The sequence below is a fragment of the Hetaerina americana genome, unplaced genomic scaffold (assembly GCF_022747635.1).
Source record: "Hetaerina americana unplaced genomic scaffold, ioHetAmer1.1.p SCAF_1, whole genome shotgun sequence".
NCBI lineage: Eukaryota > Metazoa > Arthropoda > Insecta > Odonata > Calopterygidae > Hetaerina > Hetaerina americana.
Window position 1 is genome coordinate 72,304,303 of NW_027286069.1, and position 25,129 is coordinate 72,329,431.

The window sequence follows — 25,129 nt, forward strand, 5'->3', positions numbered from 1 at the left end:
TCTTTAAGGCGGCACCGCATATTATCCTCATATTTTCACCCTATGAAATCCTCATATAACACCCCCATGAGGTGTTAGGATTACCCCCAAAAATGTCCAACGAATTCAGTTCTAATCCCCATTCCTTGCACCAATCCGACATTGTGTCTTATCTCTAAAGAGTGGCCCGCAATCTTCTGGGGTCCTCTACTTCTGGGGTTACTTAAGGGATTATTTTATCCCTAAGGTCTGAACATTAAGACCCCAGATAGACCTGAAAAACTACACCTAAAAAACTTCAGTGCACATCTACATCACATACCGGGTGAGCTACCGCGGGAGTGTGGCATCAAGTGATCTGGACATCAGCCCTTTACTATAAGTGTGGATGAACGTGAATGCTTCGCAAAAGGAAGTTGGAAGAAAATAAGGTTTCTTCGATTGCTATGGTTAAAGTACTTTGGTTTTGTTGTGAGCACACTGTGATAGGAGAGGACGAGTATTTAAAAGATCAGTGCTCTAGCGTCATTACTTTTTACGTGGATGACCTAACCTGCCAATTGTTTTGGTTCAAGAAACAGGGCAAGAATATTTCCCGAAATGGTACTAAGCTGAAGGAAAAAGTGAGTATGGATGAAAAAAAGTCGGAAACGAGAGTAAGGGAACAAAGGCATAGGCGTAAATGGAGGGGGTGAGTGGAGGGGAGATGGTCGAAGGGTGGAAAGCAGGAAAGGTCGGTCGACTCGGAAAAATGGATGAGCGTGCACGTAAACAAAGGAGGGTTGAATCCCGTGATGAAAAGGTCGACTGGCCGTATATTATCACCAGCAGGAAAGCGTGGATTCGGCCAGAAAATTTTAATGCGTCTTCGTGGTGACGGACACAGCCCGCGACGAGACAATCTCTAACTTTTATTTGCGTGTTTACTTTCGAAAAGTTCACCTGCCTCGTCTTCTGTCATGCTGTATACAAATCGTTGTCTTGCGCCAATGTGCAATTTTTACACTTGTTTCATTTTCTGCAATCAAGGGGTTTGATTTTTTTTCGTTGGATTAAGAGTCGAAAAGGTACTAACGACGTGTTACCAAATAAATCTATCGAAATGGTTTTAATTATAAATCATATCAATTACCAATGATTTCGGCTGCGAATAAAGGGCGTCCGTTCCGAATTAATAAGGATAAGCCCTCAGAGAAAAAGATCATTTACCGCACCCATGGAGCGTTTCCAAAACATTAACATGATCAAAAGGAAATGTATCCACCGACCATAAAAATAGAAATATTTCATTTAATTATGATATCTCTATAGAGTTCTCCACACAAAATGCCTATCAATTGCATAAACCTGATTATGACCTTCGGCATACGAAGTGACTCAAAATAAAACAAAACTCTCGCAAATAATTATTTTTTTCGTATTAAATCATTTTTTCATTAATACTTCAAAGTATTGAGTCATAAGCTCATTGGTTAGGCTTGTGGCACGATTCATTGAGCAAAGACGCAATTTTGTGTACATCCGTAATCCTTGCTATAGTGAGAAGTCCCATGAGGCATACGCCTCAGGAGACTATTTCAAAAGATATAATAACAAGTCATTAAACGATAAAAAGGACGCTGTGACTTTAAAATGATGATTCAAACAATAACAATGGGGTGGGGATGAGGGTGAGGATGAAATATCAAAGGTCTCAAACTCAATGAAGAAATATTATTTAATTATATACACAAGGAGAAGACAGCGGTATAATTTACTACGTGTTTGTGTCGTACAATATTACTTTCGAAATTCACGACTTAGTGACGTGACTAAAATCGCGACGTGACCACGTAAGGTGAGTTATCTGGTGACGCACTACACCTACTTCAATTCTGTGGACTGACCATTATACGAATGATTGTAATGGAAAATGTAAAAATGAGGATAAAATGTTGTGAAAAAAGTACTTAACCGAGGCACTAACGATTTACAGCTACAAATATCCTATTAGATCTCTCTTGAATAAATTTAGAATGATTTTGGGTGACAAATAAGGAAACAAAACGATAATAAAGTTCACTAAAGAGTCACTAACCCATTCTTAACTTTCATGAAAAATCAATTATTCATTAGAGAGAAATTTTTTGCACGTCAATCCAAGATACGTCGAAAGTTTATCGACATGACGGATCGAATAGAAGCGAAAAGAACAAATTAGTAAATGACAAAGCTTAGCGACGATGAATAAAGTCGTACGACTGACTCGCGATGGCGTGGGGTTCCGGAATGGTTGACTGAGTAGGGGTCGGCGCCCTCTCTCTCATTCCTGGCCGCACCATTCTCTCATCTGTATTCAGACCATGCTTCAAAGCCACTGATATTTAAGAGCGCAAAAAGGCTTGCCTGCGGTTTCGTGTTATTTGAATTGCGTCCACAGGCGACGGATAATACTGAAGTTCAAAGAGCCGACGGTGGTTCAATGGCACATGACGACCAACAAAGCACAACCTCCAACGGAGATCTGCAGAATTGACATGTCTGCCTTGAATACCTTAAGCATCAAGTGTCCGCTTAGCTGACACGATTTACTCTTATTTTTTTAACGTTTTTATCACTCGGAATAAACTTCAAAAGTGAATACCACGGCTAGAGTATTTCCATCTAGGTCCTATATAAAGGAAACAATTAACTGGACGTCGAAATCATAGGTGAACGTCAAGGTGATTCCTGAAAAAGTTAAATGTCCCAAAACGATCGCTATAAACCCAATCTAAACCTCAAACCTAGGCATAAAATATTTTTTTGGCTCACATTGGGTGAGCCGGTCGCTTGGGTGGACGAAGCATGAGAATGATACCTCTAGGATTTAGCGATTGGCCCCCGTAAAAAAATCTTTGGTGGAAAATAAACACTACAGGGATGAGAAAGAATAGTTGGTGAATCAAGATTCTCCCAAATCTCAATTCTCGGAGAAGTCGCAAATGATGGAAGCCTTTATTTTGATTAAATTTCATGTTATCGTTCATATCGTTTCGTGGTGCATTTTCATGTGGTAGTGATGTTTCAATTTCTTGCTTGTTGTGTCCTGGCTTCCGTGTTGTAGGATGTCTTTCGTGCTGCATCATGGGGTGCAGTTTTTTAGTTGTTTTGCGGTTTATGTGTTTGCATGAGTATTGGATGAAGGGATTTTTGCATGAGTGTGTGCGCTGCTGTGGGTGTTATTTTCCGTGTTGTTTTTTTTGCATGTGGTATTTTTCTTTTTTACGGTTGGTGACCTAACACCCCCCGCCACACGCCCTTGCGGCGGCTTGCGGGGTATTATGTAGATGTAGATAAAAATTGCTCTAGTTTATTTACTAAATAGCAAAGAAGACCTTCACTGAAACAGAACGAAAAAGACGATAAAGAACGCGATTTAAGAAATAAATAATAATGCGACGTATTCGGCATCATAACCGTGACGTCCTTAGGGGGAGTTTTCTTACAACAGACAGCGAATTATTATGGCCCCAAGATATTTTTGTAGATTCGACTACCGAGTTGAAATAAAATAGATATACAACGTCTCCGACATACATTCAAGTACTCGTTCTTCTCTCGCACGATAAGCAATCATAAAAAAATCCAAAATGAATATATTTACTTAGAGACAAAGATTTATTTAGTCAATTATTTCATAATGTACATGTCCCGAAAATACAGACTTGTAAGTATGCACGACTACAAGTGATTGTGTTTGATCAAATATATAAAAATATTCATTCCTTAACTAATATTTGCGCATGTATGGTTAGCACACTGCCATACACCCTTGCGGTGGTTTGCGGGATATTGTATAGCCGTACATAGATGATCAGGTTACTCCCGCTCATTGTTTAACCCAGGTTCGGATATAATATTCCTTCATAAGTACGCTATATTCCACACGCTATTCCAAAGTATAAACACTCCTTTCTCTGAGCCATCCTTGAAAAAGATTAACTTATACTCTATTCTTATTTTCAAAAATATTACTGAATTCAGCAGCCCCATTAAGAGATGAAAATCCATTTCCACCTGTTTTAACGCAAGGTCATCAATGCTAGCGAGCCATAACCATTTTAAACCTGATCGATTTCGCTCAAACTTATCCACTCCCCTTCGCGGGATTATTTCACGTTTATTTCCAGGATTGCTCACGCGTATGCAACGTCCAATAAAATTCACCCATGTGTCATACTCGACTGGTATCGGCGAGACTCGATCGGAAATTTAACCACGTCTTCATCGCCGTAACGCCCATCTCCGACGACGACCAATGCTCAATCAATGCCGCCACGAGGAACGTCAGCGCAATACTTGGGAGCGGAGGCACGAGATGAACCAAGAGTGCGCCAGCGTGAACGTGGAGTGAAAGGACGAGAGGGCGGGCGAGTGGGGGGGTGATCAAGAAAGGCGGTAGGATGGCAATGGCGAACCGAAGTTAAAAATTCTCATTCTTCTGAAAGATGTCTCCATCGTGGGTGGCCGTTTGAGGAGCTGCACAAGTCCGGAGATAAAGAAGATTGATAATTACGTAGATGGATGAGGTGCACGGGCTTTAATTCTCGAATTGGAAGAACGACTGCTTCCCGAAAAGGGACACGACCCAAGGAATGCCAAAGCCATTCGGGACGGGAAGAAGGAAAAATAAGTGACCACACCATCATAGGTGAACCTTGACCTATTAACTAACCAACACATCTTTCTCGTTCCGTACTCTGCTTTGAAATTATTCACCGCTTCCAGGAGGAAAGCTAACAGACGACATTATCACGCGTCACTTCTCTCGAAAAAAATTCCGAATACCGAGAAGAAGGCAGCGAGGACTAATTGCTAACCTTGGAATGAAAGAATATAAATGACGCTTGATAGTATATCGTCACTTGAGTTCTTAACCACTGTCTCTGTATCCCATCTTGAAAGATCCAGCATTTATGAACTCATGAATGATACACCGCGTAAATAACGGATTCGACAAAACAAGATGAAAAACAACCCAGAATTCGCATTTTCTTTTTGGCGAAATCGGGAAATCACAACATTCGTCCACCGGGATGGAAACACATGAATGAATCGACCGAGGCCGATGCCTCACGTCGTTTACATAATCGTGACCAAAAAATACGGGGTATTAACTGAAATCAAAAAGAAGAAAACAAGCGAGACTTAAGACTTTTAGAAAGGCTCAGAACAAAGGAGTTAAACGATGACACTAAAGGAATTAGTATGGCGCTACACTACTTAGGTAGATCAGACCACAAAGATAAAATTAGGAAGACAGATTCCAGTGCAGATAGATACTAATACTCATTCTTTCCCCGAATAATTAGGAATCATAATACGAGTAAGAAACCGAAGACACTTTAGAAATATTAAAAACATTAAATTTGCAAGTCGGAACAAAATTAAACGTTGGGTCGAATTCCCTTCCTTTTACTGTCTCTTTGGGGGGTTGAGTGTTTTGTGGTGCATTTTCATGTGGTAGTGATGTTTCACATTCTTGCTTGTTGTGTCCTGGCTTGCGTGTTTTAGGATGGCTTTCGTGCTGTATCCTGGGGTGCAGTTTTTTGTTGTTTGGCGGTGTATGTGTTTGCATGAGTATTGGATGGAGGGAGTTTTGCATGAGTGTGTGCGCTGCTGGGGTGTAATTTTCCGTGTTGTTTTTTGCATGTGGTATTTTTCGTTTTTACGGTTGGTGACCTAACACCCCCCGCCACACGCCCTTGCGGCGGCTTGCGGGGTATTATGTAGATGTAGATGTAGATGTAAACATTGCAAAGATAGCAGGTATATTTGTAGGTGCATGTGCATGTTAGCTGGTAGTGTTTGCATGTCTGTGGGTTGTAAGGGTTTTTGCATGAATGTATAACTACAATGTTTTGTTTGTGGATTGTATAAATTTGTGGCTTTTGCATGCTGTTTTTTTCTTAATTACGGGTGGTGCCCAAACACCCACCGCCACACGCCCTGGCGGCAGTTTGCGGGACAATAAGTAGCTGTAGAAATCGAATTTCGAATTGAGGAACTCCGTCCTTCCAGAAGAGCCACATTAACATGGCATGCTCATCGCGAACGTTTTGAACTTCTGGTTTAGTTTTATGAGTAGGGAAAGTGGTAGGGGAAATGTGGGGAATATGAAGACATGGCTGCGTGAGACCCTCGTACCGGGGCACGAGCGAAGACAAAAGAAGGGAAACATAATCACACCAATAAGGACAAGGGACCAAACGACCCATCACGGCGGGGTTACAGGGAGAGAAGGGGGTGGAGAGGGTGAGTCTCCCCAGTCCTGTTTTTGGCCACTACTTGCAGCGTTTAATTTCCCCCTAGCCTTCTCTCCTAGATTCGGGACACTTCCCACGCATCGACAGAAATCTTTTGTTGTATCGGGCTAAGGACTACCCTCCACTCTCCTTCTCCAAACCGGACCCCTTTGTTTGCTCCTGAGGGGTAGGTAATGAGACCATCGAGCTCCGATAATAGGGAAAAAATCACCCCCTTCAAGCTATTCCGTCAGATATTCTTAGCTTAGGATAACAAATGACTCTGGGAGTAAACCCATGTAAACGCAAGCAATTGATGGAGGGCTGCCTGGTGTCACAGTCACCACCCCACTTGCACCCCCGCCGAGATATTTCGGAGTCATTAGTCTAGGAGGGGACATCGTGTCCCTTCCATTCACACGGAGTCATTACATACTTTCCAACCTCGAGCCGTGAACGCCACCGAGTAGAGGGATGGTGTAAGCGGTGGCAAAGGAAAGAAAATTTGTTGGATGGCAACAAGAGGCAGAATCTCAAAGAGGCAGACTGCTTCGGGCACATATGATTCACGCGCAAGATTTTGAAAAAAAAATACATAATGCATTTGATTCGACTGCGATGACCTTATACGCCAACAAAACGATGGTGGGCGCACGCGCTATTTTTGTTTTACACTCAGCACTTACTCCATGGCCGCTACCACATCACGTTAATTTAAGTTGAGCCCATAACAGATGCATGCCTTATAAAGTCCGTCGACGCAGTTGAAGATGTATTCCATGATCAAAAATGTGCATCTTCTAAATAGAAGGCGCCGACTGAAGAGTTATAACACCGGTCAAAATAAATAAATGCTAAGACCGTAAAAAGGGTTACGCGATGTTTTCAAAACAGAGAGCCTGGATTATTTATAACAATTGAAATTTTGTGGAACTCAATTTTAAGGAACATCAATTATTTACGCTTTGTAACATGCGCCATTATCAGCCAACCTAACCATCGAATGATATAACATATTCGTTATGCAAGCAAACTGTCAACGATGGAAGTTCTTGAGCACATGCATGCATCTATATCTACATAATACCCCGCAAGGGCGTGTGGCGGGGGGGCTGAATATATTTATTAACATGTAGATGTGAATAAATATATTCAGCACAGAAATTTCACTAAAACATATTCAAGGCTTCTAAACAAACTGGTGTATTGAACACACTCGAGTGTTCTTTTCAATATGTAATGTATTTGATTTGTATCAGGTGTCGACATCGACATAAATACCCCGTAATCCACCAAAAAGGTGTGTAGCAGGAGGTGTAAGCACCATATGGGATGGGTGAGTGATTAGGGAGGATATGGGAGAGAAAGGGGAAATGGAAAAATATTTAATTAAAATGTATAAAATAACGTACCAAGACGCAAACATGCTGGAGGAGTAAGTCCTCAATTTATAATTTTCCATAAAAATTACCAGAAGATTACGTCAACGTGATTTAATTAGGGAATGGCAGCGGTATTCGCATCAACGAAATGCTTTGTTGATAAACCAAAATAAATAAGAAAAAACAGAAGATGAATACAATTTGGATACTCTCAACCAGAGGGTCATGGTAGTCCAGGGGTTGAGCGTTGGACTTCGGACCGGAGGCCCCGGGTTCGATTACAGGGCAAGCCTCTCTAGGCACCTGCAGCTCCACCCTAACTATGTGATTTCTCGGGTACCAGATTTTCATGGTAAGCCATAGCCGGCAGAGGGACGGGAACTGGCCCCCCCTACCCTGATGCGTGAATTTCACATGCCGTCGGGATTAGTACTGAGTTAACTCACCTACCAAACCGGCCTTCGGGTTGATTTAGCTGCCCTACGCTGCGCGATATCTAACATTTTTATTAAACCTACCTCATAAGGATCCCAGATACTGCTATGGATGCATATTACCCTTTACACCTGCTTGCTTGCACCTCCTCACACACACCTTTTTGGTGGGTCGCGGGTACATCTACATAAATACCCCTCGATTCTACAATAGCTGTGTGGCAGGGGGTAATTCCCTACGCGCTAAACTTTTCGATCCACTTCAATTCGAGCGCTACCAAAAAAATACGAGGTCCAACGAGTTAAGACCAAGTACGTGCCCGATCGTCTGGAGGAAAATCCTGGTATTTTGAGGCAAAGTGACAGTCTTTAGTTGGCAAACAGGATGAAAACTTGAAAAAAATAAATTGTTCTTCCCCGGGTAGCAAGCTATGAGTCCGTAATAAATTGCTTATTCATAAAATTATTGAAGGTTAAATTTCTCGGCCGCACGTCAGACATACGTGGTGATAAGCTCCGGCATTCTTGAAATACTCATTTTTTCTCTTACCGATAGAGCTCTATTGACCCCGTTGAGAAAATCGCTCGAGCATGAAATGCTGCGGGTTTACTTTCATTTGGCTCGCGCCCTGAATTATCTCAACACGTCCATACCAATGAGTGGGGATCGAATAATAATTACACGATCTGTATTATTAAAATATGATACAGATATATTTCAGTATATGGCTATGTATACGTGTACGTGTGATTGTATACATGGGCAAATATTTGTTCACATGCATGTATGGATTCATATTCGTGCACGTACCGTAAAACCCCAGGGAAACACACGCTCGGCGGTTTCATCTACATCTACATCCGGTTTGCGGAATATTGTACGTGTAGATGTTATTTTCCAGTTGCGAAAAATAAGTTATGCAAGAAGAAAATTGGATACTATTAAAAATAATTCTAGTTCAAACGCTGTTTCAAACAGGCGAAAACCGTAATTTGGGGATCTCTTACATCTCATAACCCTAACTGATACGGTATATTATTTGTGATCAAAGAAAGGAAATGTAAGGATGAGCTAACATGATAGGATTCTTAGAAGGGAACCTGAGAATTGTGATGAAGTCAGAAAGGAACAGAATTATTATTCAGTTGTTAAATCTCACATTTCCAATACCCTCGTAGTGTACCAGAAAATTTGTGATGATATCTACATCTACATAATACCCCGCAAGCCGCCGCAAGGGCGTGTGGCGGGGGGATAAACTCGGTGAGACTCAGTTACTAAAAGAAAAGGGCTTTAAATCCTTTGTAGGCTGATGATTACTATACTAGTAATACCTCTTTCCTAAATTTTAAACAGATCTTAAGTCTAGGGACGTTAACAATATAATGGGTAAGTCGTTACGTCGCACTATGGTAGGAGAGACATTGAATGTAGGCATGAGAGAGGGATAGAATGTTCGGAGGACTGACTTAAAAATTTTATTTTTCCGTGAGCAATAATAGAACAGAGAATGGTGATTGAAATCGTATACAGCTTGGTTGGACTAGATGGCATTTACGTGAAAATTGTTACATGTAACTCTAATCACACACAATAAACGATTACCACTTCCAGCAGTTGGTCCCGCATGGGAGAAGTTCTTGTACAAAAGCTCAAATACTGTAGGGCGTAACCCAAGTTTTTTCCGTCTTTATTTACTTACTTACTTAAGTATATTACTTTTTATTTGGATCTTAAACTTAATCCTAATACATTATTTGAATTAACATAGCGTATTAGCATAGCATATCTTGAGGAAAATCCAAAGTCATTCTGGTCCTATGTTAGGGAAATACAGGGTAAACGTCCCACTGTTCACTCTTTGAAGACTGAAAATGGAGAAATCATTACAGATAGCGTGAAAAAGGCAAATATTTTAAATCAGTTTTTCCAGAGCGTCTACAACAAAAACACAAACGCACCAAATGATCCTCCACACCCACCCGGGGAACACATGAGCGATCTTACACTGACCAAGCAGGGAATAGTACATCTGCTCCGTAGTATCAAAGCACACAAGGCACCTGGTCCGGAAGAAATACCTGCTAGAATATTAAAGGAATTAGCTGAAGACATTGCCCCGTTTTTACATATTGTTTTTCTAAAATCGATAGAAGAAGGCTCAGTGCCTCGCGACTGGAAGCTAGCCCATATAACTCCCATCTATAAAGGCGGCGATAGGGATAAACCAACCAATTACCGACCCATTTCTTTAACATCGATCTCTTGCAAAATATTGGAACACATTATTGTCACTAACATTATGAGATTTCTTGATAGTAGGAAAATACTAATCCACAACCAGCACGGATTTAGGAAAAGCAGATCTTGCGAAACACAACTTGGTCTCTTCATTCACGATATACTTAGATCGGGAGAAAACAACACACAAGTCGATGCAGTATTCCTGGATTTCAAAAAAGCCTTCGACAAAGTCCCACACAATAAATTGTTACATAAACTTAAATACTATGGGATCAATGAGAAATTAATTAATTGGATTACAGACTTCTTGTCAAACCGCAAACAAATAGTAGTCATAGATGGGTTGTGCTCAACGGAGAGAGATGTAACTTCGGGCGTCCCCCAGGGAAGTGTAATAGGGCCTCTTCTGTTCTTAATATACATAAATGACTTAAGCACACACGTTAGTAGCAATCTGAGGTTATTTGCTGACGACACGGTGATATACAGGGAAATAAGAAGCCAACTAGATCGCGAGCTACTCTCTAGAGACTTAGACCATATCTCGGAATGGTGCAATAAATAGGGATTAACACTTAATATAGATAAATGTGCAGTTTTGAAATTTTGGAATAAAGGAAGCGAGGAACAGGATATAAACTACAAAATAGAGGGTTCAGTATTGACTATGGCAAATCAAGTTAAATATTTGGGGGTTGTTCTAACACCACACCTTTCATGGGGAGCACATATCAGGACAATATGCGGATCAGCTTTAAAGAAACTTGGCTTCATTAAACGGGTGGTGGGGAAATGTAATGAAAAAGTTAAAGAGAGGTGTTATTTTGCTCTAGTTAGACCTCATTTGGAATATGCCGCAAGTATTTGGGATCCGTGGGAGAAAATTTGGCAAAAAGAATTAGAGAAAGTCCAGAGAAAATCCGCTAGATTCGTTAAAACTTGTTATGATAAAAACACAAGTGTGACAGGTCTCTTAGGGGATTTAGGCTGGGAACCACTTGAAGTGCGGAGAGAACAAGCGAGGCTTAGACTTTTAGAAAGGTTCAGAACAACCGAGTTTAACTATGACACTGAAGGAATTATAATGGCCCCACACTACTTAGGTAGATCAGACCACAAAGATAAACTAAGGGAGATATATTCCAGAACAGATAGGTACAAATACTCATTCTTTCCCCGAACAACATATAACTCCCATCTATAAAGGCGGCGATAGGGATAAACCAACCAATTACCGACCCATTTCTTTAACATCGATCTCTTGTAAAATATTGGAACACGTTATTGTCACTAACATTATGAAATTTCTTGATAGTAGGAAAATACTAATCCACAACCAGCACGGATTTAGGAAAAGCAGATCTTGCGAAACACAACTTGGTCTCTTCATTCACGATATACTTAGATCGGGAGAAAACAACACCCAAGTCGATGCAGTATTCCTGGATTTCAAAAAAGCCTTCGACAAAGTCCCACACAATAAATTGTTACACAAACTTAAATACTATGGGATCAATGAGAAAATAATTAATTGGATAAGGGACTTCTTGTCAAACCGCAAACAAATAGTAGTCATAGATGGGTTGTGCTCAACGGAGAGAGATGTTACTTCGGGCGTCCCCCAGGGAAGTGTAATAGGGCCTCTTCTGTTCTTAATATACATAAATGACTTAAGCACACACGTTAGTAGCAATCTAAGGTTATTTGCTGACGACACGGTGATATACAGGGAAATAAGGAGCCAACTAGATCGCGAGCTACTCTCTAGAGACTTAGACAATATCTCGGGATGGTGCAATAAATGGGGATTAACACTTAATATAGATAAATGTGCAGTTTTGAAATTTTGGAATAAAGGAAGCGAGGAACAGGATATAAACTACAAAATAGAGGGTTCAGTATTGACTACGGCAAATCAAGTTAAATATTTGGGGGTTGTTGTAACACCACGCCTTTCATGGGGAGCACATATCAGGACAATATGCGGATCAGCTTTAAAGAAACTTGGCTTCATAAAACGGGTGGTGGGGAAATGTAATGAAAAAGTTAAAGAGAGGTGTTATTTTGCTCTAGTTAGACCTCATTTGGAATATGCCGCAAGTATTTGGGATCCGTGGGAGAAAATTTGGCAAAAAGAATTAGATAAAGTCCAGAGAAAATCCGCTAGATTTGTTAAAAATTGTTATGATAAAAACACAAGTGTGACAGGTCTCTTAGGGGATTTAGGCTGGGAACCACTTGAAGTGCGGAGAGAACAAGCGAGGCTTAGACTTTTAGAAAGGTTCAGAACAAACGAGTTTAAATATGACACTGAAGGAATTATAATGGCCCCACACTACTTAGGTAGATCAGACCACAAAGATAAACTAAGGGATATAGATTCCAAGACAGATAGGTACAAATACTCATTCTTTCCCCGAACAATCAGTAATCATAATAGCAAGAAACCGAAGTCACTTTAGAAATATTAAAAACTTTGAATTTACAAGTCGGAACAAAATTAAACACTATAGAGATGTTAGGTATACTTTCAGGTGCATGTGTATGTTAGTTGGTAGTTTGAGTGTTTGCATGTGTGTGGGGTGTAAGTGTTCATGCATGAATGTATGCCATGTTTTTTTTTATATATGATTTTGTCGTTATTGCATGCGATTTTTTTTTAATTATTTTTCTTTTCTAAATTATGGGTGGTGTCCTAGCACCCCCCGCCACACGCCCTTGCGGCGGCTTGCGGGGTGTTGAGTAGATGTAGATGTAGATGAACAATCAGAAATCATAATAGTAAGAAACCGAAGTCACTTTAGAAATATTAAAAACGTTGAATTTATAAGTCGGAACAAATTAAACACTATAGAGATGCTAGGTATACTTTCAGGTGCATGTGTATGTAAGGTGTAAATTGAGTGTTTGCATGTGTGTGGGGTGTAAGTGTTCATGCATGAATTTATGCCAAGTTTTTTTTTGTATATATGATTTTGTGGTTATTGCATGCGGTTTTTTTTCTCTTTCTTTTCTAAATTACGGGTGGTGTCCTAACACCCCCCGCCACACGCCCTTGCGGCGGCTTGCGGGGTATTAAATAGATGTAGATATAGATTAGATCATATCCTGGCGTTGTCTTGCCGAGTAAATACCCTTTAGATATTAGTAAAAATTTAATTTTATAATTCGGTTATGAAAGGTTTTATCAAGGACCTTAATTCTGACTCAAAATACCACTACGATACCAAATTCACAGGAGGAGGAAAATAAAAAATATATATGAAAACCGAAGGGAAATGGATAGCGCCAAAAGGAAAAATTATACGCAGCAATACGACACGTTGGAGAGATGATGGCATGAACGGCTTTAAAAAATGTTCTTTTAATAACCATACATTTATTCCGCTTTGACAGTGCTGTAAATATTTTTGGCGAAGATTTATCGTCAAAAATTTTGTTGCATATTTGACCATTTAAAGGCATGACCTCCTTTCGCGATAGGAGAAATGTGAACCTAAGCTTCCGCCGGTGTGCGAATTAAACAATCGCTCATGTGACATCACAGGGATGGGCACTACGCAGCTCTCATGCACGTTACGAAACAAGCGTGATTTGTTTCGTAAACCAAGATTCTTGGCAACTGTAGGTACGCCCGCGGAGTGACATTGAATACGGCTTTTAAGGAAGTCTCAGAAAGTGTTATTTTACAAATGAAATGAAAAAGACTTCGTACCACATTTGGCACACATCTCTACCTATTTTCAGTGTAATACTCAGGGCCTACCGGAAGAATCCGACAGACTATCACGGATTAACACGAATCTATCCAATAGAATCCCTAGCAGGAGAAAAATGCCTCTTAGAAAGAGTAACCAAGGCAGCGGCACGGGACAAAAAGCCTATTTCAAAAGAGTTACGTACAAAATGGTGTTACCCCAAAGCCGCCGAGAGCGAATCGAGCTAGAATACAGGAACAGAAAAGGAAACGAATCACGAGCTACTTTGACTGGTGGAAATAGTTCCTCCTTCCGTCCCTGACTGCCAGGCGACGGTCTGTCCTAAAAATGTGCGAACAGCCACGAGATAAATTTACCATTTCACATGACGAGCAAATGATCCGTTGAAAATGCCCCACCCTGTCGGAAGATGGTATCTCCCCATTGACGTACCTGACAAAAAATCTATTTCTGAACGATAAAACGGCAAGGGTATCGCTGCATCGAGGAACTTTGAGGAATAAAGACCAAATGCCGAAGATTGGATTTCAAGAAAGGTTAGCTACACTGAATAAAGTTACAACAAAAAGTCACACTAACATCATGTCTTCCATGGAGTACACATTAATATCGGAGCCAACCATAAAGAAGCTATTTCATATGACGAGTTGTCGGAATATGCAATAAAAAGGTTAGAGGTAGAGGCGGGACTTTGCTTTAGTTAGGCCACATATAGATTAAGCAGTGAGTGTCTGGGATCCATGAGAGAAAACGTTTTTAAAGAATTAAATAAGGATCAGAGAAATTTCGTTAGGTTTGTTAAAAATTGCTACGAGTAGCGAGTAATAGTCACGGGGATGCTGGATGATATAGGTTTAAATCTCGAAGATACAGGTAAGATTTTTACTATGAAAGACTTTTTTTATTTGAACTTTTAGAGAGGAACAAGACACTTTTTCCTTGTGGCACAGCGGGAATCAACCAAACCATTTACGGTAGGTCCGACCATCCAGGTCAAATTAGAGAAACAGATACTGTCACCGACAGGTTCAAGTACTAGTTCCTTTCTCGCACAATTCGCGAACATCGCATATTCGAACCCAAAAGGTCAAGAATTAACTTATACCCTTAAGTTCAATGAATAACTCAAACACAACAATTACCGCATGACGTATGCAGGCATGTGTGTGCACGAGTGTGGTGGTATATTATTCGTTTAAAAATTAGCTGGAGTTGATCTAGAATTAGTTGATAGGGTAAAATACCTAGGTGTTACAATCACTAAAGATTTAACTTGGGGGACCCACATACGAAAAGTCTGCGGGCAAGCATATAAAAAATTGGGATTATTTTGACGCTTTGTCGGCAGAAGTGACTCCAAGGTCAAGGAACGCTGTTACCACGTTCTTGTAAGGCCTCGATTAGAATTTGCATATAGTGTATGGGATCAGAGAGAAAAAGGCCTCATTCGGGAAATTGAGAAGGTTCAACGCCGGGCAGCCCGATTCGTTAAAAACTCTTACGATAAAACGAAAAGCGTCACTGAAATGCTTCTGGAGTTAGGGTGGGAATCATTAGAAGAAAGACGATTCAATGCTATGTTGAACTTGCTAAATAAATTCAGATCCGCATGTTTCAGCACCGAGGTCTCGCAAATTATTCGCACTCCAACATACATTGGTCACTTGGATCATGTATATAAAATTCGGGAAATACATTCCAGAACTAGCAGAATTAAGGACCCTTCTTCCCACGGACAATACGGGATAGCATCTCTAGGATTATAGAAAGCTAAAATTCCACTAGACAACCTCAGCGTCTAGGGAATAATTAGTTTTACTTAATTGCATGCACTTTCAATTACCTCGAGTGTTTTGTTGCCAAAACCCTTCCCGCATGACCGCATTAGAATGCCATTAAGTAATATAGTACTCTTTACAGTAATTCTTGCTCTGCTTTGTTTTTAAGTTTCCCCTTCCACCCCTCGTCTCTCTCTGTGGGGGGACCCTCGCGCAACCTACAGCATTGGATCACATTCCCTGCGCCCTTGGGGGAGGAGAACGTTGTATATTACGTCTGTGTGGTATTGGAATTACGCCTTCTTACCTTTCAAATTCTAGCTTGCACGTTATTGGATAAATTATTTACTGCATTCTAAGGTGCAAATGTTATCCAGTTGATAGTATAAGTATTTGCATGCGTGTAAGTTGAAAGGATTTTTTAAATGAAAGTATACGCAACTGTGGGTATAGGTTTACATGTATGTGTTGATTTTGCAAGTGGTTTTGTTCTCTTTTACAGGTGGAAACCTAACAACCCTCGCGATACTCCTTCATCTACATCTGCTTAATACCCCGCAAGCCGCCGCAAGGACGTGTGGCGGGGGGTGATAAGACACCACCCGTAATTTAGAAAAGAAAAAAAAACCTCCTTGCAGCGGATTGCGGGGTATTATCTAGATCTAAATAATTATGTAGATATCTATTGAAGGAAGATTGAAGTTACCCCCAACTATAATATCGCTATTAGTGTTCTTGCGGATAAAATGTATTATTTGGTTGTTTAGGACCTCTACCGCATCTGAAGTAGTCAGGTTGCCTGTAAAATGAGTCTACGGGTATTTCTTTTGTTTCTCTCTTTTCTGCACCAAACGGTCTCTGTCTGGTCATCAAATTTTTGCGCATAGCTTTTAAAGTGAATTTAAATTTTTAAAAAAGATGGATCAAATAAAAAAAACAGCAGGAGATCGGCAAAATATGTACACTACCAATGCTAATTATCTCATTTTCGTAACATCTAAAAAAGTATTTTGATCTTTAATCCCGTCAGGAAATACCGACATTTTAAATCTACACGTTCTACTATCTATTTCCCGACCTTTACGTACGTGATCTTATTTACCAAAGCAAGTCCAGGCATATAATATGTCTTTAACATACTGAGATAAGTAACCTGCCTAAAATGTTTCATATTTAAGCCAACGGCCAACTAGGTGTTCCCATCCTAATTCTTCCAACAGTGTCATAACACTGCTGCCTTGTTTATAACAACTTTTCACAAACCTAGCTGCTCTACGTTTCACTCATTTAGTTCCAACATTAAACCTACCTCGTGAGGATCCCATACAACCGCAGCCTACTGTAGGTGGGGCCTAACTAACGTGAAATAACAAAACTCTCTGACCCTCTCATTACAGTTCCCAAGTATTCTTTTTATGAACCCTAAATTTTTATTTTTGGTCCTAATTTTTGCATAACAAACAACTAATGTATTAAGTGAATTAACCCTTTTTTTTAATTAAGTCTACCTCCAGCATGTATAGAAATGTCCACGTTATTTGATAGTTTTTTGCTGAATACCATTTATCCCTTCTCCCTTCCTCTTCCATATCCTCGCTTATTACTTACCATTCCCACCTGGTGCTTGCACCCCTTTGCCACACACCATTTTGGTGGATCGCAGGGTATTTATGTCAACTTCGAAGGCTTTTTGCAGGAATGGAAAAAAGGAAGGAAAGTTGCAGATGAAGATTTCGCTGGGCTAAGTGTTGATAAACTTTAATTTCAGAATAATCTTATTTCATCTGGGATTTGAGTTCAAAAACTTCCTCGGCAAGGATTACTTAAAATGATTACGATTTACAGCGTAGGAATGGTGAAGATTTTTGTCATAAGCAACAAACTTATACGAGTTTGAAACCCTTCCAATCATCTTTCCAATGTTTAATGATACATATAAAGGTATATTAAGTGTCCCGCGAGAAAAAGGTGTGTACACCAGCTGCACGTGGTGCGAGAATATCATGAGACCAGGTTCTACAATATTAAAAAGGGTAAATATAGAAATAAATCATGGAATGATGTCCGATAAATAAATGCAATTTTAATAAAAAAAGCCACGAAACGAAAAAAATAACGTAATCAGTTAAAGTAAGCAGTGGACCTTACTTCTCAGTCGAAGTAGTCTTAAAGTTTCTAAAATTCCAAGAAGGATTTTATTCTAAGGTGTTTACTTCATTATTGGTAAGCAAACAAATACAATTTGCTCTCAATTGAAATAGGTCAGTTTTACATGGAACCTATACAATTACCTCTTATGCTTTAACTACCGTATCACGGTAAACAAAATTTGAAGTAATAAATATTTGAGCAAAAATCACTATCAGTCACAATCACTCGACTGAAGTGTCTCCAGAATCGATAATCAAGGATAGTGACGGAAATAACCTTACTCCTAAAATGAAACATTTTTTCATTGATAGATAATCCGCCGATTTCAAGATGATCGTACGGATATGTGAGGAAGTTAATGATATCACCAAAGCAACACAAGCAAACTAAGAACAATTTCAATATCCTTTAAGCATTTCAGCTACACAACAGCGGTATCTTCAGTCACCAGAGACAGTGACTGCGTCCGGAACTAAATATGGACCATAAAATCGGAACTTCCGGAAAATAATGAATGAATCCCTGGGTTAAGAGCTCCGGTATGAAAAAAATGTACATGCATTTGGTTGGCGGAAGATGAAGTGGCCAAAATCCGAACAAACTATAAACTCGATCAAAACGCACATTTACGGAGTTCGCTGAAAAATGTATTTGCATCTAACAATTACGGACGGGAAATGTCACCGCCCTCATCACTGACAGTAATAAATGATCTGATTAAGCCCCAAGTTAATAAAAAATGATCCATCAATGGGTCAGAGTACAAAAATTTTAGTAAGTCTTGAGAGTGTTGCACGTGAGGCCCGTTTCCCTTCCTCAAGGCCCCTTCCAAAGGAATCCACCAAAAACGCTATCAGTCATGTGTAAATATTGAGTTATTCATTATCTATTGTAAACAGTTTCGTGCTGGGAAGCTTGGAGTGGGAATCGACCGAAGTCCCTGCCGCCCGTCTTCTTTAAGTCTCATCATACAAATTACCCAACCGGGGAACGTGAAAATCTCACAAAATGGCACACTCACAGAGTTAATGGTAATAATAATAATTTCTTCGATCGGGTTTCAGCACCCTCACGCTCCTACAAAATCATTCAAGGACCACAAAGGCCCCGATATAGCCGCGATGCATCAATAGGTTTGACACCCTTCGGAAAGGACGAAAAAATTAAAACTCTCGGCGGACAGAGCAAATCGGGAGGCGGTGTTCTAAAAGCCACAGACCGGAGATGCTTTCAGATGCCAACGGTATAAATAAACCAAATCTGAGGCCGAGTAGACTGAGGGAGGGATAGCAAAAAATCATCCAGTCGAGGAAAATAAGTCTCAGGTGATTCGAGAGAGATAAAGGGCAATGTCGGTTAATCAGCACGGAAAGGAGGTTAAAATGGACAGTTATGATAACGAATAAAGATATCAAATCTTGAGGATGCACGTTTTACAGAGCTATAAAACACCAATTGAAACTAAAAAAAATAATCAGACAGACTGATCAACTATTCCAAAGTCAAATACCGTATATGTGAGATTTTTAACGAAAAACCAAGAAATCCGTCACAATAAAACACGCTCACATGATAAAATACGTGAAGACTTCCAGAATCGTTCCCTCCACTATTACTATAACTCGCATACGTGCAATCCAATGATCGATCGCAACCTATTTAATGGACAGAAAAAATATTTCGAAGCCATTGTTTACGGTTTAGAGTTTTCAAGAGTTCTTAAGCTCCGTAAAAACGCACGAACCACATATGACGATAATGAACCGCAGTAAATGATCGATTAGCACATAATTTACTGTGCATCATATGAGCGTGCACGGAGCACAACTGCCGAGATACGGCGAGGGGTGTCGCCTTTAATCGAAAGGGCTCCAAAAGGTGTTTCCAAGAGAAATGTGCGAGGCATCACAACGATCATTGCAGGTCACATCCCCCACGGTTGTCCCCCAAACCACATAAAAAACAATTAACAATCAAGGAGATTGTTCACCTCGTTCGGGTTCGACGATAAAAATGGGCCACATCAGTCAAAAATGCTCACACATGATGGGCAAAAACTAGAGGAAATCATTATGTATCTATATGCATACATATATAATATAGATAACCGAGGACTGCGAACGGGCACGAGGCCACGCTCTCTCTCAATCTGGATAGTGGGACACTCACCAATACTGTTGCCTTGTTGCCTTCGTCCAGGAGGAACTCCATGGACTTGGCCCTCGAGTCCACCACCACGCCGCCTCCTCCTCCACCACCAACACCCTGCTGAGTTTGCTGGTGCACGCTGGAGGCCACATTGGAGGCGGCCACATTGCACGAGGTCGCGTCCACCTTGCCCCCAACGCCCCTGCCTCCTCCACCGCCATCCTCTCCCAAATCCATCAAGCTGGTCGACCTGCCGCCCCCGCCGCCGTTAGAGGCGGCCGGGGCCTGCCTCCTGCCCCCGTCCGACCGTCCACTGCGACAGCATCCTTCTTCCCGGCCAGCGCCACCCGCCCCGTCCGCCTCCCGACTGCCGCCCAGAGTCACCGCCGCCGCATACGCATCCTTCCCGTCGGGCAGCTCGCGATCGATACCCGGGTGCGCCTGCGCCTTTACGCCACCCCCCACTTGTTGTTGGCCGCCTTCTCCGCCTCTCGGCGCCTTCCTCCGCCGGAACGAGAGCCGCGTGAGAAAGGAGAGCGCTCCCCCGCCGCTCTTGGGCGGGAGTGGAGGCTTGCCCTCGGACCGCATGCTGCCGCCGATTCCGCCGCCGTCTCGTCCACCCTTACCTCCTGCCTTGGAGCGCTGCTGGTCGCGGTGCTGCTTCCCACCGCTGTTCTCCTTCGCCGATGACCGGTGTCCCTTGTCGCCGCCGGAAGCCCTCCGCAGAATCCCCCTCAGAGCAAGGCGCCAACCTCTCCCGTCCGCGCCCGAAGAACCACTCTCCGTCCACGAAGCGCTGCGCCCCTTGGACCTGCCGCTGCCCTCCGGTATGCACCACCCCTGCCCCTCCTCTCCCCCCACCTCCTCGTCGTCGTAGTCGTCCTCCTCCTCCTCGCTTGCACTCCGACCCTTCCCCTCTACCCCTATCCCACCCTCCGATCGGCTTCTGCCATTATAGAAACCCTCGACGGCGCTCTCGCCGCGCCAGTAGTCGCTGGCAGCGTTGCCGAATTTCTTCCTCCGGCGGATTTCCGCCGCTTCAGCGGCGTCCAAACGGCCCGCCGAGGAGGAATGCGCGCCGTGGCGGCCCGCGCCACCGAAGAAATGCAGACGGGGGGAGCGGTGGTGGCCGCCCTTTTCCAACCCTCCTGACACTCCCTTCCCGCCACCCTTGAGACGCCCTCCTTCCCCTCCGACGAAAGGGCGATGTCCAGAAGCGGATCCCACCTCTTCCTCCTCGTCCCTCCCCCCTTTGGTCTCCCCTAAGGAGCGATCCTCCGACTCCCTTACCGCTATTTCTGTCTTCGCCTCCTCACCCCGCCCACTACCACTAACACCACCGCCCTTCCTCCCCTCCTTGACGCGCGCCTCGACCCCTCCCACTGGCCCCGCCGACCCACGGCCCAACGCGCTGACTGCACCGGATGCCGCCCCCGCCCTGCTCCCCTTGCCGCTCTGCCCCCCTGCCTCTTCCACCCCTCTTCCGCCAGGCGAAACTTCCTCCCGAGCCGTCACACTCTCTGCTCCCCCGTGGCGGTGGTCCTCCTCGCCGTCCGCCGAGCCGCGCACCAGGAGCTGCTTCCGGAGACCCTCCTCACCGTCGCTGCTGCCCTCCGCACCGCTCCGACCTTTAACCGGCTCCGCCCCCTCGCCGTCGGAGCTACTGCTGCTGCTGATGACTGCGGCAGTCCCTTCAGACGAAGAGGACGAGGGTGCAGCTTCCTCCTTCCCAGCAGCCGTGCGGGCTATCGCTTCCCGCGACGCCTCACCTTCGACCACGCGGTCGCCGCTTCCTATGCCGGCGACGAACGGAGACCCTACGGAGTCGCGAAGAGCGGGAGACTGCCTCGCCGACGTTGGTATCGGCGGCGTCGCCTTCCCTTCGCGGGAGTCCAAGTCGTTCGCGCCGACAACGCCGCCCGCCTGAACTCGGCTCCGTTCTCCACTGGCGGACTCCTCAGCCACCTCCTTCGGGATTTCTCCTCGCTCTTCCTCACTGACTGCCTCCGCTCTAACTGCACTCCTCTCTCCACGCTGCGGCCGGCCGCCCTCCTCCTCCTCTTCTTCCAGCCCCTTTCCCCCCTCCGTGGACCCGCCCCTCGGACTCGCGTGCCTCTGGCCTCCCTCCGCCACCCACGCACCAGCACCAACACCGGCGCAACTGCCGGCACCCAGATGATAACCCACGTCCCTGACGTCACCAATCGCAAAAAGAGGATTCACTACTTGCGCTCGTTCGGAGGCAATGAGGCTTCCACCCTTCGCTTCCGGCACTCGACCATTCAGTGGTAGTAACTCCTCGGGTGCCTTCCCATTAGCCCCACTCCTCTCCACCACGTTGTGCCGCCGCCCCTCGGACCCTCGAACGACCCCCACCACTCCCCTTTCCACCCTGACTTCCCAACAGCCTCCAACCTCTCTCCTCCCCTTCTCCTCCGCGCCTCCCACCATACCCAACACATTTTCCTTCCCCTCTACATCCTTCTCGCTGCTTCCCTTCCCACTCCTCTTCCACATGTCCTCACCAGTTTCCCCTTCTGAAACCTCCTTCACTTCCTCAGTCACATATGCGTACGTCCCTTCCCCTCCCGCCAAAGACACGTTTCCATCGCCGCCGCGCCCATTTTCGGACGCCGATTTTTCTGTCGCGCCGCCGTCAAAATCAACGGAGGAAACCTTTCCCGAGTACACCAGTAGCAGCGCCTTGCTGGCGGACTCCTCTTCCGCCTGCCAGGAGCCGAGGGCGTCGAGGGAAGACACCGCACCGTCGCCGTCCCTGCGCGAGGCGTTGCTCCCCTCTCGGGTGCACGTCTTCGGAGATGTCTTGCGATTCCCCCCCGCCCTCGTGCTCTTAGGAGACTCGCTAGATGCAAATCCCGAGTCAACGTCGACGGCCATCGACTTCGTCACGCCCTCCGACGACTCCTCGTCGATCCTCGCGACGGCGTCCTCGTTGAAAGACCTCTCGGTTGGCGTCTCATCTCCCCAGAAATCGTCTCCATATTCCTCGTCGCAGGCCATCTCGCCCCCAGAATCCTCAGGGACGCCCCCAAACTCGCCGAAGAAGAAGTCATTCCCGCGCTCGGACCAGGAGCCGAACCTCTCTGGAGGTGGTCGGAAATCGGACCCGAACCCCCGATCGAACCCGTCCTCGTGTGTCTCCGGCTCCATGCGGAAAGCGTTGAGGGAGCGCCCTGAATAGATTTGCCGATCCGACATGTGCCGGAGGGAGCGATTGTGACCGTGGTTCCAACCACCCTTCCAGGGGGCGGTGGAGGGAAACCCTTCCCCTCCTCGGTCCTTCTGGTCGTCGCCCCGGGCCCCCATCAGGTTGAGGCTGTCGAAGCTGCGGTAGGAGCGGAGGCGGTTAACGCGAGGTCGATTCGCCGTCGGCGAGTCTGAGGACGGCGGCGAGGAGGACGAGGATGACGAATAGGGCACGGCGGGGACTGGTGGGAAGGAGTCACCGGTCAAGGTGTCCGAGCTGCTGTTGTCGCTATTCCCGTCTTCCTCTTCCTCATCGTCTCCGGAAGACGAAGAGGACGACGAAGAGGTGGAGGGGGAGGAGAGGGGTGGGGACACCGGGGATTGGGGAGGGCCGAAGGGGTCACTGGACGCCGTGGTCCGGAAGGGCACCAGCTCGTTCTCCAGCTGCCGCTCTAGGGATTCGAACTGGAGGAGACTGCTGGATCTGGAAATTGACCCGAGCTCCTCCTCGTCAGAGAGATCACCAGAGGTGACGGTCGTGTCTAGGAAGGATGAAGGGTCTTTTCGTCTGCGCTTCTTGGGCACCTCCCCGTCGGAGCCTCGACTAACGCTTCGATTGCCATCGGCCTCAGGGTCGCAAGCTAGAGAGAAGAGAACGGATTGTAAATTTAGTCTTAATACATGGGTGATAAGTTATGTTAGTTATTCCGAAGGTTTTATAGAATTTATCATTTTCAAATAATGAATCCTTAAAACTTTTACGTTATACGAAAATCGCCGGAGGATATGATTACTCCATAGATTTCACATTGTGCCCTCGTTGACCCATTTCGCTGAACTAATATCGCCGGTATTCCAGTAGGTAATTTCAAGTACAAACTTCAGGGATGCTGACTGGAATGCCGGCGAAGCTATCATCCAGTGAAATGGAAAAAAAGTGGGAGCAACTGGAAAAACTTGGGGAGTGATTCGCAAACCACCGCGGAATATGATTGTAAAAATTAACTTTAGAGCTCATGATTGTAAAATTTAACTTTAGAGTTCTCTATGATTCCACTGAAACGTTTCTTGACTTTTGGGAGTGGTTAAAAATCTGATTTATGACTCATGTTGAGGAGGAAGACAATTCCGCAGATCTCTTGTATACATAGATGATTGTTTTACAAAACTTTCATTCCATACACAAAAAATTATTTATGCGTAATGTCTTCCTCTAATAATTACAAAGCACCTCTCATCAGAAAAGGAAAAAAAGGACGTCAATTCGAAGTTCAGATTTCTTTTCTCTGTCCTTCCTGCGTACAACTTTTCAATTTTCTTTGCGTACTTCAATCATATATTTGTCCTTTGTTACGAGATTTTGGTTAATGCATAAGGTTATGCGCAAGAAAAATCAAATAATTAACAGCTAACAAACTGTTTTAACGTGATGATCCTGTTAGAGGCAGTGAGGCTCATAGGCTTGCCTCAACTTCCAGACTTCCTATGTGACGCTTTCAATCTTCTCATTTGCCCCAAAATAAGAAAAACAAGTATCTTTGTCTAGCAGGCAGACGAAGGGGGGCGACCGAATACATTCCAGGGTAAAAAAAGACCTTATACTATTTTTAACAAGGCGTGATCCATATCCTCAAGCGATGGCAGATAGCATATTACCTCTCCCGATTCTTTTTTATTAAGAGGTTGTTGGAAGGCTTCGTTGGGAAAACAATGAAAATACGATTGAAAAACTGGAAAAAATTAAACACAGAAACTTTCAAATGATCATTATGTTGTAAATTGATTTTTTTTCACAGTTACCCTTTCGTAGAATACTTGTA

At 43.8% G+C, this 25,129-nt stretch overlaps 2 protein-coding genes across 4 annotated transcripts in view; both read right to left on the bottom strand.

Moving 5' to 3' along the window:
* The window catches only part of LOC139693139 (proline-rich protein 12-like), a 144,111-nt gene extending 123,174 nt beyond the window's left edge, over nt 1-20,937 (bottom strand). For all 3 annotated transcript variants that reach the window (XM_071591288.1, XM_071591289.1, XM_071591286.1), the window contains exon 1: nt 20,124-20,937. In XM_071591288.1, the coding sequence (XP_071447389.1) occupies nt 20,124-20,690 (567 nt within the window). In that variant the 5' untranslated portion in view covers nt 20,691-20,937. The remainder of the gene's footprint in view (nt 1-20,123) is intronic.
* Nucleotides 20,725-25,129, bottom strand: part of LOC139685851 (uncharacterized transmembrane protein DDB_G0289901-like) — a 109,053-nt gene continuing 104,648 nt past the window's right edge. Inside the window, exons 3-4 of the mRNA XM_071583004.1 lie at nt 20,855-23,950; nt 20,725-20,801 (exon numbers count right to left, since the gene is read on the bottom strand). Of these exons, the coding sequence (XP_071439105.1) occupies nt 20,725-20,801; nt 20,855-23,950 (3,173 nt within the window). The remainder of the gene's footprint in view (nt 20,802-20,854; nt 23,951-25,129) is intronic.